This window comes from Aquarana catesbeiana, linkage group LG11, assembly GCF_042186555.1.
Source record: "Aquarana catesbeiana isolate 2022-GZ linkage group LG11, ASM4218655v1, whole genome shotgun sequence".
NCBI lineage: Eukaryota > Metazoa > Chordata > Amphibia > Anura > Ranidae > Aquarana > Aquarana catesbeiana.
The window spans coordinates 272,294,707-272,306,664 of NC_133334.1; the positions used below are offsets into that span (position 1 = coordinate 272,294,707).

The 11,958-nt window shown below is 49.5% G+C and overlaps 1 protein-coding gene across 2 annotated transcripts in view; it reads right to left on the bottom strand.

The window, feature by feature from the left end:
• Positions 1-11,958, bottom strand: part of ITFG1 (integrin alpha FG-GAP repeat containing 1) — a 314,466-nt gene that overhangs the window by 16,381 nt on the left and 286,127 nt on the right. For both annotated transcript variants that reach the window (XM_073605835.1, XM_073605834.1), the window contains exon 17: positions 901-1,018. In XM_073605835.1, coding sequence (XP_073461936.1) covers positions 901-1,018 — 118 coding nt within the window. The remainder of the gene's footprint in view (positions 1-900; positions 1,019-11,958) is intronic.

The window sequence follows — 11,958 nt, forward strand, 5'->3', positions numbered from 1 at the left end:
ATTGCTGCTTGCCTTTGACCTCGGATTTGTACCCTAACCATTCTACTTCTTTGACCCTTTTGTACTCAGCTGCCAGATTGGAACCGACCCCGGCTTGGATCTCGACTATTCTTCTTCTGATTAACCCTTTTATACTTCGTTGCCCAACTGGACTTGACCTCGGCTCGGATCCCAGACTAAGGCTTGCACGGTGCTTCACACCCTTGGCACCCCTGCCACTCGGTGTCCACCAAGTCTCTGTCTCCATCTCCAGAGGCTTTAAGGACCCGAGGTGCAAGGGAGGCCTCCCCACTACTTAGGTTTCACATCAGGTATGTGGCCCTCGTGACAATCACACCCAGAGAGGTGACTATATGTTTGCTATTTTTGATCCACACTCTTCTCCTTTAATCTATTACAAAATACTGACACAAAAAAGGGGATGTAGAAAAGCTCAGGAGGTGGGAGAGGCCAACCTTGACTTTCACAAGAAATATCGAGATTTGCATGTATTAATCATTATATCAATTAAGCTGCCGCTGTTTTTTCCTACATCTATTGATCATGTGCAGTTTTTACTGAAGGTGCCCTTCAGCTTCTGCATTTTCATTGTAGGCTCAGTCTGAATTTCCAAGATTTAGTTGACGTGTTTTGGACCCAAGAATTTTTCTAAGCTGTACAATTACCATAGAAATGTCGGAGCACAATGGTTATTGGTGCAGCTCTTCTTTATGTATATAACAATTACATATGTAACATATGCAGCTTCACGTATTTCAAAGCATCAATGAACATGAAAAGTGACAAGGCTCATTCATGGCTGGGAAGGAGAAGATGTCTTGCTGAAGCCTCCACAGTGCTTGGCCCTGATACACCTATATAGGAGCAGCTGCCTCCAGAGGAGCTTTGCCGAGATCTTACCTTCTCTTGCCAGTGTAGGATGCCGATTATTGCCAGGATGAAAACGCACACTCCAATCAGAGCAATGGCAGTCAGCAGGACGATGTTACTTGGTGTCAGGTAGAGCTTGGCACTCCAGCTGTGGACAGAAGAGTCACAATAATGAATTGCAATCCGTCTTATCAGATGTGAATGCAATCTGAAGATACAAGGAATGTCTGCCAATCACACTGATGGGAGGATTTGTACATTAAAAATATACAATTTTATCATTTTCATATCATTACTAAACACGCTGGAGTCATAACATAAAATAGTGTAATATAAAGCCAAGAATGAGCCAATAGCATATCCCTCTCCGGCAACCTCAACTCCCCACTAATGACGCACCTACCGACAACCACCCCACTAACAGGACATCCCTTTCTTCTCACCGCAGCCCCCTCCCCTGACTCATGGAGCACCAACCACCTCTCCTCCCTGATCACCTCACTCCGCCCACCGACAGCACAATCACCCACAAATCCAGACCCCTCCCTACAATACAAACAACAGGAACATGAAAGAAACATCAATAAAAATCATATATACAAAAAACAATCTATATATGATATGAGCCCTAATGCGTCTACGCGTTTCTTTGTACACTTCTTCAGGACACATTTTGGGGTTCAGTAGTTGCAAAGAAGAGAAAGGGGTCTCACTATCTTGCAAAAGGAATAACATATTAATCAATCAGTGATCGACAAAGTAATTTCCAACAAAGGGAATAGCGAGGTGGCGCAATGAGGTCAGAGCGAATCACCAGGCAAACAACACCCAGGAACCACCTGTGAATCAATGATCACGAGTGTCTAGGTATGATGCTTTCACACAGGGGATGCCGTATCAAAGTGAATATTCATAGAAGACCAGATATAATCATAGATTGTTCATATCAGAAAATATAGGAATCCCTCAGTCAGAGGTAGCGACAGACTAAGAAATTTGGCCATATATCAAAAGTAATGAATCCAGATCTGGGCTGTTATCATCCAAGATAGATAAAGATACGGCAATGTAACGAAAATCCCCTGGGAGAGAGCAGGACACTCTTCCCTCACAGCACACCCATGCGGCCACCTCTCCCTCCGCTCACAGTACATCCCTCCTCGCCCACCTCACCCTCCGCTCACAGTACATCCCTCCCCGCCCACCTGACCCTCCGCTCACAGTACATCCCGCCCACCTCACCCTCCGCTCACAGTACATCCCACCCCGCCCACCTCACCCTCCGCTTACAGTACATCCCACCCCGCCCACCTCCCAGTACATCCCTCTCCGCCCACCTCACCCTCCTCCCACAGTACATCCCACCCCGCCCACCTCACCCTCCTCCCACAGTACATCCCACCCCGCCCACCTCACCCTCCACTCACAGTACATCCCTCCCCGCCCACCTCACCCTCCTCCCACAGTAAATCCCTCCTCGCCCACCTCATCCTCCGCTCACAGTACATCTCTCCTCGCCCACCTCACCCTCCACTCACAGTACATCCCACCCCGCCCACCTCACCCTCCGCTCACAGTACATCCCACCCCGCCCACCTCACCCTCCACTCACAGTACCATCCCTCCTCGCCCACCTCACCCTCTGCTCACAGTACATCCCTCCCCGCCCACCTCACCCTCCACTCACAGTACATCCCTCCCCGCCCACCTCACCCCCCACTCACAGTACATCCCTCCTCACCCACCTCACCCTCCGCCCACAGTACATCCCTCCTCGCCCACCTCACCCTCCACTCACAGTACTTCCCACTCCGCCCACCTCAGAGTACATCCCTCCTCGCCCACCTCACCCTCCGCTCACAGTACATCCCACCCCGCCCACCTCACAGTACATCCCTCCTCGCCCACCTCACCCTCCGCTCACAGCACATCTCTCCCCGCCCACCTCGCCCTCCGCTCACAGTACATCCCCCCCCGCCCTCCGCTCACAGTACATCCCTCCTCGCCCACCTCACCCTCCGCTCACAGTACATCCCTCCCCGCCCACCTCACCCTCCGCTCACAGTACATCCCTCCCCGCCCACCTCACCCTCCGCTCACAGTACATCCCTCCTCGCCCACCTCACCTTCCGCCCACAGTACATCCCTCCCCGCCCACCTCATCCTCCGCTCACAGTACATCCCTCCCCGCCCACCTCACCCTCCTCCCACAGTACATCCCACCCCGCCCACCTCACCCTCCACTCACAGTACATCCCTCCCCACCCACCTCCCACAGTAAATCCCTCCCCGCCCACCTCACAGTACATCACTCCCCGCCCAGCTCACCCTCCTCCCACAGTAAATCCCTCCCCGCCCACCTCACCCTCCGCTCACAGTACATCCCACCCCGCCCACCTCACCATCCGCTTACAGTACATCCCTCCTCGCCCACCTCACCCTGCGCTCACAGTACATCCCTCCCCGCCCACCTCACCCTCCTCCCACAGTACATCCCACCCCGCCCACCTCACCCTCCACTCACAGTACATCCCTCCCCGCCCACCTCACCCTCCTCCCACAGTAAATCCCTCCCTGCCCACCTCACCCTCCGCTCACAGTACATCACTCCCCGCCCAGCTCACCCTCCTCCCACAGTAAATCCCTCCCCGCCCACCTCACCCTCCGCTCACAGTACATCCCACCCCGCCCACCTCACCCTCCGCTCACAGTACATCCCTCCTCGCCCACCTCACCCTGCGCTCACAGTACATCCCTCCCCGCCCACCTCACCCTTCGCTCACAGTACATCCCACCCCGCCCACCTCACCCTCCGCTTACAGTACATCCCACCCCACCCACCTCCCAGTACATCCCTCCCCGCCCACCTCACCCTCCTCCCACAGTACATCCCATCCCGCCCACCTCACCCTCCACTCACAGTACGTCCCTCCCCGCCCACCTCACCCTCCTCCCACAGGAAATCCCTCCTCACCCTCCGCTCACAGTACATCCCTCCCCGCCCACCTCACCCTCCACTCACAGTACTTCCCACTCCGCCCACCTCACAGTATATCCCTCCTCGCCCACCTCACCCTCCTCTCAGAGTACATCCCACCCCGCCCACCTCACAGTACATCCCTCCTCGCCCACCTCACCCTCCGCTCACAGTACATCCCTCCCCGCCCACCTCACCCTCCGCTTACAGTACATCCCTCCCCGCCCACCTCACCCTCCACTCACAGTACATCCCTCCCCGCCCACCTCACCCTCCTCCCACAGTACATCCCTCCCCGCCCACCTCATCCTCCGCTCACAGTACATCCCTCCCCGCCCACCTCACCCTCCTCCCACAGTACATCCCACCCCGCCCACCTCACCCTCCACTCACAGTACATCCCTCCCCACCCACCTCACCCTCCTCCCACAGTAAATCCCTCCCCGCCCACCTCACAGTACATCACTCCCCGCCCAGCTCACCCTCCTCCCACAGTAAATCCCTCCCCGCCCACCTCACCCTCCGCTCACAGTACATCCCACCCCGCCCACCTCACCATCCGCTTACAGTACATCCCTCCTCGCCCACCTCACCCTGCGCTCACAGTACATCCCTCCCCGCCCACCTCACCCTCCTCCCACAGTACATCCCTCCCCGCCCACCTCACCCTCCGCTCACAGTACATCACTCCCCGCCCAGCTCACCCTCCTCCCACAGTAAATCCCTCCCCGCCCACCTCACCCTCCGCTCACAGTACATCCCACCCCGCCCACCTCACCCTCCGCTTACAGTACATCCCTCCTCGCCCACCTCACCCTGCGCTCACAGTACATCCCTCCCCGCCCACCTCACCCTTCGCTCACAGTACATCCCACCCCACCCACCTCACCCTCCGCTTACAGTACATCCCACCCCGCCCACCTCCCAGTACATCCCTCCCCGCCCACCTCACCCTCCTCCCACAGTACATCCCATCCCGCCCACCTTACCCTCCACTCACAGTACGTCCCTCCCCGCCCACCTCACCCTCCTCCCACAGGAAATCCCTCCTCACCCTCCGCTCACAGTACATCCCTCCCCGCCCACCTCACCCTCCACTCACAGTACTTCCCACTCCGCCTACCTCACAGTATATCCCTCCTCGCCCACCTCACCCTCCGCTCACAGTACATCCCTCCCCGCCCACCTCACCCTCCGCTTACAGTACATCCCTCCCCGCCCACCTCACCCTCGGCTCACAGTACATCCCTCCCCACCCACCTCACCCTCGGCTCACAGTACATCCCTCCTCGCCCACCTCACCCTCCGCTCACAGTACATCCCTCCCCGCCCACCTCACCCTCCGCTCACAGTACATCCCTCCCCGCCCACCTCACCCTCCGCTCACAGTACATCCCTCCTCGCCCACCTCACCCTCCGCTCACAGTACATCCCTCCCCGCCCACCTCACCCTCCGCTCACAGTACATCCCTCCCCGCCCACCTCACCCTCCGCTCACAGTACATCCCTCCCCGCCCACCTCACCCTCCGCTCACAGTACATCCCTCCCCACTGTCCGCTCACGGTACGTACCTCACAGTATGCCCCCCGAATATCCCTTTCGGGCCACTCCACCCCCCACAGCACATCTATCCCCAGCAATCTCACCCCACACTCACAGCACATCCCTCCCTCCAGCCCCCTCAATCACAGGTTCTGGCATCCTTTGCTCTACTTCAGAAAGACATGTTTGTATTGCACCCTTCCTTTTCTTTTCTGGTGACAACATTGTCAATGGAACAGAAAGGAAGGGAAGATCTCTCCAGTGGGGAAACACACAGCGATATAAACCTAGAAACAGAGGTTCTAACCCTACCCTACTAAGTTTTGGCAGGAGTTTCACTTTAGGGGGGAGGGACTGACACCTTTCTGCCCACTAATTGCCCCCATTCTGGGCTAAACATAGAAAAAGACAACACACATACATTATACGTGGCTACAGGGATGTTTAGTTGTTATGGGTTGATTATTATTATTACTATTATTATACAGGATTTATATGGCAGCAAGTTACAATATAAAGGGGGACAGTACAATTACAATACAGTTCAATACAGAAGTTAATAACGTTACTTGTTTTGTCTCTATGGCACAAATAGTACTGTAGAACTCTATGACTATGAAGAACCCTGAGACATCCGGGTCTTATTGTGTGTGAGAAGAAGGACATAGAGGCTTCTATGTTAATATAAAAAAAACACAAAGAATATTGGAGGTTTTCAAGGCCTCTAGGGCAGGAAAAAAGGACCGCGTCTCTATAAATACACATCTGTCCTAGACAACCTGAGGAACATAAGGGTGCAACTGCAAGGTCGGCCTTTCTTTTGTAAAGTTGTTGGCGCTACATACAGTGCCTCGAAAAAGTATTCATACCCCGTGAAATTTTCAACATTTTGTCATGTTACAACCAAAACCATAAATGTATTTTATTGGAATTTTATGTGATAGACCAACACAAAGTGGCACATAAATGTGAAGTGGAAGGAAAATGATAAATGGTTTTCTAAATTTTTTACAAATAAATATGTGAAAAGTGTGGGGTACATTTGTATTCAGCCCCCTTTACTCTGATACCCCTAACTAAAATCTAGTGGAGCCAATTGTCTTCAGAAGTCACCTAATTAGTAAACAGAATCCACCTGTGTTTGATTTAATCTCAGTATAAATACAGCTGTTCTGTGAAGCCCTCAGAAGTTTGTTAGAGAACAAACAGCATCATGAAGGCCAAGGAACACACCAGACAGGTCAGAGATAAAGTTGTGGAGCAGTTTAAAGCAGGGTTAGGCTATAAAAAAAATATCCCAAGCTTTGAACATCTCACGGAGCTCTGTTCAATCCATGGAAAGAGTATGGCACAACTGCAAACCTACCAAGACATGGCCGTCCACCTAAACTGACAGGCCGGGCAAGGAGAGCATTCATCAGAGATGCAGCCAAGAGGTCCATGGTAACTCTGGAGGAGCTGCAGAGATCCACAGCTCAGGTGGGAGAATCTGTCCACAGGACAACTATTAGTCGTGTTCTCCACAAATCTGACCTTTATGGAAGAGTGACAAGAAGAAAGACATTGGTGAAAGAAAGACATAAGAAGTCCTGTTTGCAGTTTGCGAGAAGCCATGTGGGGGACACAGCAAACATGTGGAAGAAGGTGCTCTGGTCAGATGAGACCAACATTGCAAAACGCTATGTGTGGCGGAAAACTAACACTGCACATCACCCGGAACACACCATCCCCACTGTGAAACATGGTGGTGGCAGCATCATGTGGTGGGGATGCTTTTCTTCAGCAGGGACAGGGAAGCTGGTCAGAGTTGATGGGAAGATGGATGGAGCCAAATACAGGACAATCTTAGAAGAAAACCTGTTAGAGTCTGCAAAAGACTTGAGACTGGGGCGGAGGTTCACCTTCCAGCAGGACAACGACCCGAAACACACAGCCAGAGCTTGTTGACTCGTAGAAAAATAAGCAGTGCTCCAGGTTGGTCTGCTGATCCATTTCTGCTAACACACCGGAAGGTGCCGGTCCAGATCATGGCTGTCCTTATAGAACAAAAGGAGCAGCTCAACTAAAAAACGTCTTTACTGAAACTGCTTGAACAAAAATCACATATCTACAAAGTAGAGGGCATCAGTAGTAAATATCTAACGGGTTTTGTGCTTACTCACCGCTTATTCAAAACTGACTAAATATACATTTTACCTATACACCTATTTATACAGCCTGGGGTCCTCCCACAATCAGGTGAAACAGGATAAGTTGATAGGGGCCAAGTTTTACCCCTCCCTAGCCAACCTACATGGGTTGGTGGAAAAGGTCCTACATTTTTGGAGATGACAATCTCTATTGATCTTCAATTAAGAAAGTTCGGGACTTTAAGTAAAGCATATGACAGACCATTAAAATATAAAAACGTATTTATTGTCAAGGAGTATATCTAACACATAATTTATACATGCAGAATTCACATACTGTAAGTACAAAAAGTACACCTATCTCAGCTCCCGGGACAGGCCACCCCACGGGTCCCTGGTTGGACCATACCGCATGTTTTGCTTATCAGCTCCATGTAAGTTATGTAGGATTGGATATTTCCTTTCCCGCTCATTATACAAATTTACAATATCTCTGAGGTTTCTTTTTTAGACATGTTGATGCATTCGCCCCTGAAGAGTGGTTTATACCATGAAACGCGTTGGGCCTATTTAGGATGCAGTCATGACTTCAATCTATCATGTTTTTATATTTCTTCAGTTTTAAGTACAATTATTTTAATTCTTTACTCATCATATGGAGCCTTGTATACCGGCATGTGCTGTGACACCTACACATTGTACCCTGTTTCCCCGAAAATAAGACCTAGTGTAATTGTCAGTGATGGCTGCAATATAAGCCCTACCCCCCAAATAAGCCCCAGTTAAAGTCCTTGTAGGTCTTATTTTCAGGGTAGGGCTTATTTTCGGGGAAACAGGGTAGGGCTTATTTGGGGGGTAGGGCTTATATTGCAGCCATCACTGACAATCACACTAGGTCTTATTTTCGGGGAAACAGGGTATGTATGTATATATATTCAATGTAGTCGTGTTTTGTACTTATGTGAATTCTGCATGTATAAATTATGTGTTAGATATACTCCTTGACAATAAATACGCTTTTATATTTTATGGTCTGTCATATGCTTCATTTAAAGTCCCGAACTTTCTCATAGTAACCAATATAGGGACGGAAACACGTCTTTTGTGCCTCATATAAAGTCCCGCCCATTTTTTCTTTTTGATCGTCAATTATGTTTTCATTATATTGACGATCTCCTGTTTGTGTGCTTTCTTTTGTCCTTGTTTACACTTGTTTTGCCCACTGAAGAGCGATCCATGTTCACCTCCTCACCTACTGTTTTAACCATCTAAATGCTGGATTATTAATGGGTCGTGGTCGGTAGTGCGACGGGGATATAATTCCCGTCTCGGCCATGGAGTAAGGCATAGCGCCTGAGGCATGTGTAGACCCAAGGGGGAGCAGTTGGGGGGGGGGGGGTGTGAAAAGGCACCTCGACCTCAGGGTTTTACCGCCTCACCAACCGCAAGTGTAAATGAGCCCTACGAGATACAGACATATATTCTAACCTAAATGTTTAGACAAACCTGAGCAGAAAAAATCTGCATTTCTACAGACACATCTTCCCACTGAGCGCTGATGATAGAAGAACGCACATATTGACGCTCTTATCACCTGCTGTTACCTCGGTACTTTTCTTTGTACAAAGCAACGCAGGAACACTCAGCTACAGGATGAAATGTGCTGCCTCTGTCATCAGCACTATGAGGATAATATTCTATATTTATTACAGAGGTCAGAAGATGCATCTTATTAGTCTGAAAAATAATACACAAGGTCATTATAAGGATTTCACAAAGGTAATTTTTTCTCCTAAGTGCGGTTCTGTACCATCAGGTGCAGATGGAGGAAATAGGATTTTGCTAGTTGTACAAGAAGGAGTTATTTAAAGCTGAACTCCAGGCAGATATAAAAGATAAAAAAAATAAGGCAGCCCTCATTTACATATCATTAAATATTTTTTTTTTTCATGTAGGCGGTGTAAGTACCTGGCTCTGACAGCCTCTTGCAGTCCCTGAACAGCAGAGCTTAAACTGGGGGAGGGAGAAGCGGCACAAAGAGCCAATCAGGTGTGATGCATTACAAGGAGCATGCAGGTAGGAGGCGAAAGCAGTGTGAAGGAGATGAGTTCATAGGTCTGCTGCCTCTTTTCACTGTCCAGTCACGGGGTTCTGCGAGATAGAGCTGTGCTGTGTGGCAGAGCTGTGTAAATCGCAGGACTGTATGGACCGAAATTTAAACCCTTTGGCAGGTTAAACAGCTCCCTTCTATGTGTTTAGTTGTTTGCCCACAGTTTGGCTTTAGCTGTGCTGGGTGATAGGTTCACAAAGCTGGCTGTACACATCTAAACAGGACCGTCAGCATATTGGCTGCCTCCCTTAGTTGGCTTCATATATGGACCATCCCCCCTCTTTCTGCATATCCAGCTAGTGAATTGGTGCGTGAGGATTTTGTCCCCCTTTCTTCTGGGGTGACCCCCCCGCCTGTGGGTTAAAATTATTTTCCCCTATGCATACTCCAACTAAACTCTTGGTTTAACTGGGATTAACATCAGTTGCAAGAAACATCACCACCATAAGGATCATTCACTGACAGATGTTCCCATTTATCAGGGTTCTCCTTCATATCTTTATTGGGAGTTAAAGTGGTAAACACGAAGTGGATACTGAAGAAGCCCATGGTGGGCGAAACGCGTTGATCCCTCACCATTCCATGTTTACTCTCAAGTGGTAAGCTGGCTGTACAATAGTCCTGTTAGTGTTTATTGTACAGTGTGATTTATTAAGAAGTATACAGTTTCAACGCACTATAAGGTAAATTAGATGCGACTCACAGCAGGAGTCTAGTGCGTCCCTGTTCTCCATTTTAGGGATGAATCAGGCCCGGGTTTTTGCATGAATTCAGACAGGAAACTAAGCCAAAGACGCACAGGACCCCTGTGCAATCTGCTTTGCAGCTGCCATGGAGACGTGTGAACCAGCTCCATTGAGAGCCGTGAAACCTCTCCTGTCATTCGAATTGGATGCAGGGAAATCTGCATCCAATTCACACTAGTGTGAACCCAGCCTAAAACAACAACAATGTAAGATATTCTATGTTACCTGTAACAGAATTGTAGGGGAATGTTTCAAGTTTTTTTTAGAGACGTTCACAGATCTGTTCTATGTGTGCCCCCTTAGTCACACAACACACATTGAGCCGGTAATGCATTTCCGCCAAAACGCGAGTCAAGATATTCAAATCAAGTGATAGTGGCTGTGATGCGCTGTTTCAGCTCCGCTAGATCAACAGGAAGGGGAGGATCAAATACCTTGTCCTTTATGTACCCCCACAGGAAAAAAGTCACAAGCTGTTAAGTCAGAACTTCTGGGTGGCCATAGGGTCAGTGGCATGTTGTAGTCTGCTGCTCGCCCAATTCATTGAAGATGATCATCTAGGACAAGGATGGCGAACCTTGGCACCACAGATGTTTTGGAACTACATTTCCCATAGTGCTCATGCATTCTGCAGTGTAGTTGAGCATCATGGGAAATGTAGTTTCAAAACATCTGGGGTGCCAAGGTTCGTCATCACTGATCTAGGTAATCTCGCACGTGGCCTGACCAGTGTGGTGGTGCACCAGCCAACTGGAGAATAAAGTTGTCACTGTCGTCCTGCAACTGTGGCATCAACCAAAGACTTAACATATCCAGAAAAAAGCCTCCCATGAAGGGGCCGTACACTTTCTCTTTGGACACAGCACAGAACACATTTACCTTAGAGGAATCTCACGCGTTGCACTGAAAATCTGGGATTCTCTGTTCCCCAAAAGCAAACATTTTGCTTAACCACTCATGTGAAATGCAGCTTCGTCGGTGAAAACAAAGCGATCGGCAAAATCGTCATTTTCAAAACGGTTCTGCATTTCAGCACAAAATTCAAGGCGCTTTGTCTGGTCAATGAGATTTTGGAACATCTGTACCTTGTATGGAATCATTTTCAGCTTCTTTCTCAAAATTCTCCAGACAGTGGGCTGTGAAATCTGCACTTCACAAATCACCCTCAGTGTTGATTTTCCCAGGGCTTCGTTGAATGGCGGTGCAAACACCATCGATGACTTCTTCCGATACACGCGGTCGTCCGGGACTTTTACGTTTGCACAAACTGCCTGTAGTTTCACATTTTTTTATGCCAATCGTAGATAGATTTTCTGGTTGGAGGTTCTTCTCCGAATTGTGAATCGAAAATGCCGTTCCACAACAGTTACAGATTCAGTTTTGCTCAATTCAAGAACACAAAACGCCTTCTCCACTGCAGACGCTGCCATTTTGACTGACTAGTCAAGTGACACACGTGCCTACGCGCTATCGCCTACGTCACTTTATCAGTAGCGGGACAAAAACTTCATGAGTACATCTACAATGGATATAAAAAGCCTACTCACCCCTGTTAAAAGAAAAAAAAAAAGAAAAAGGTTTCT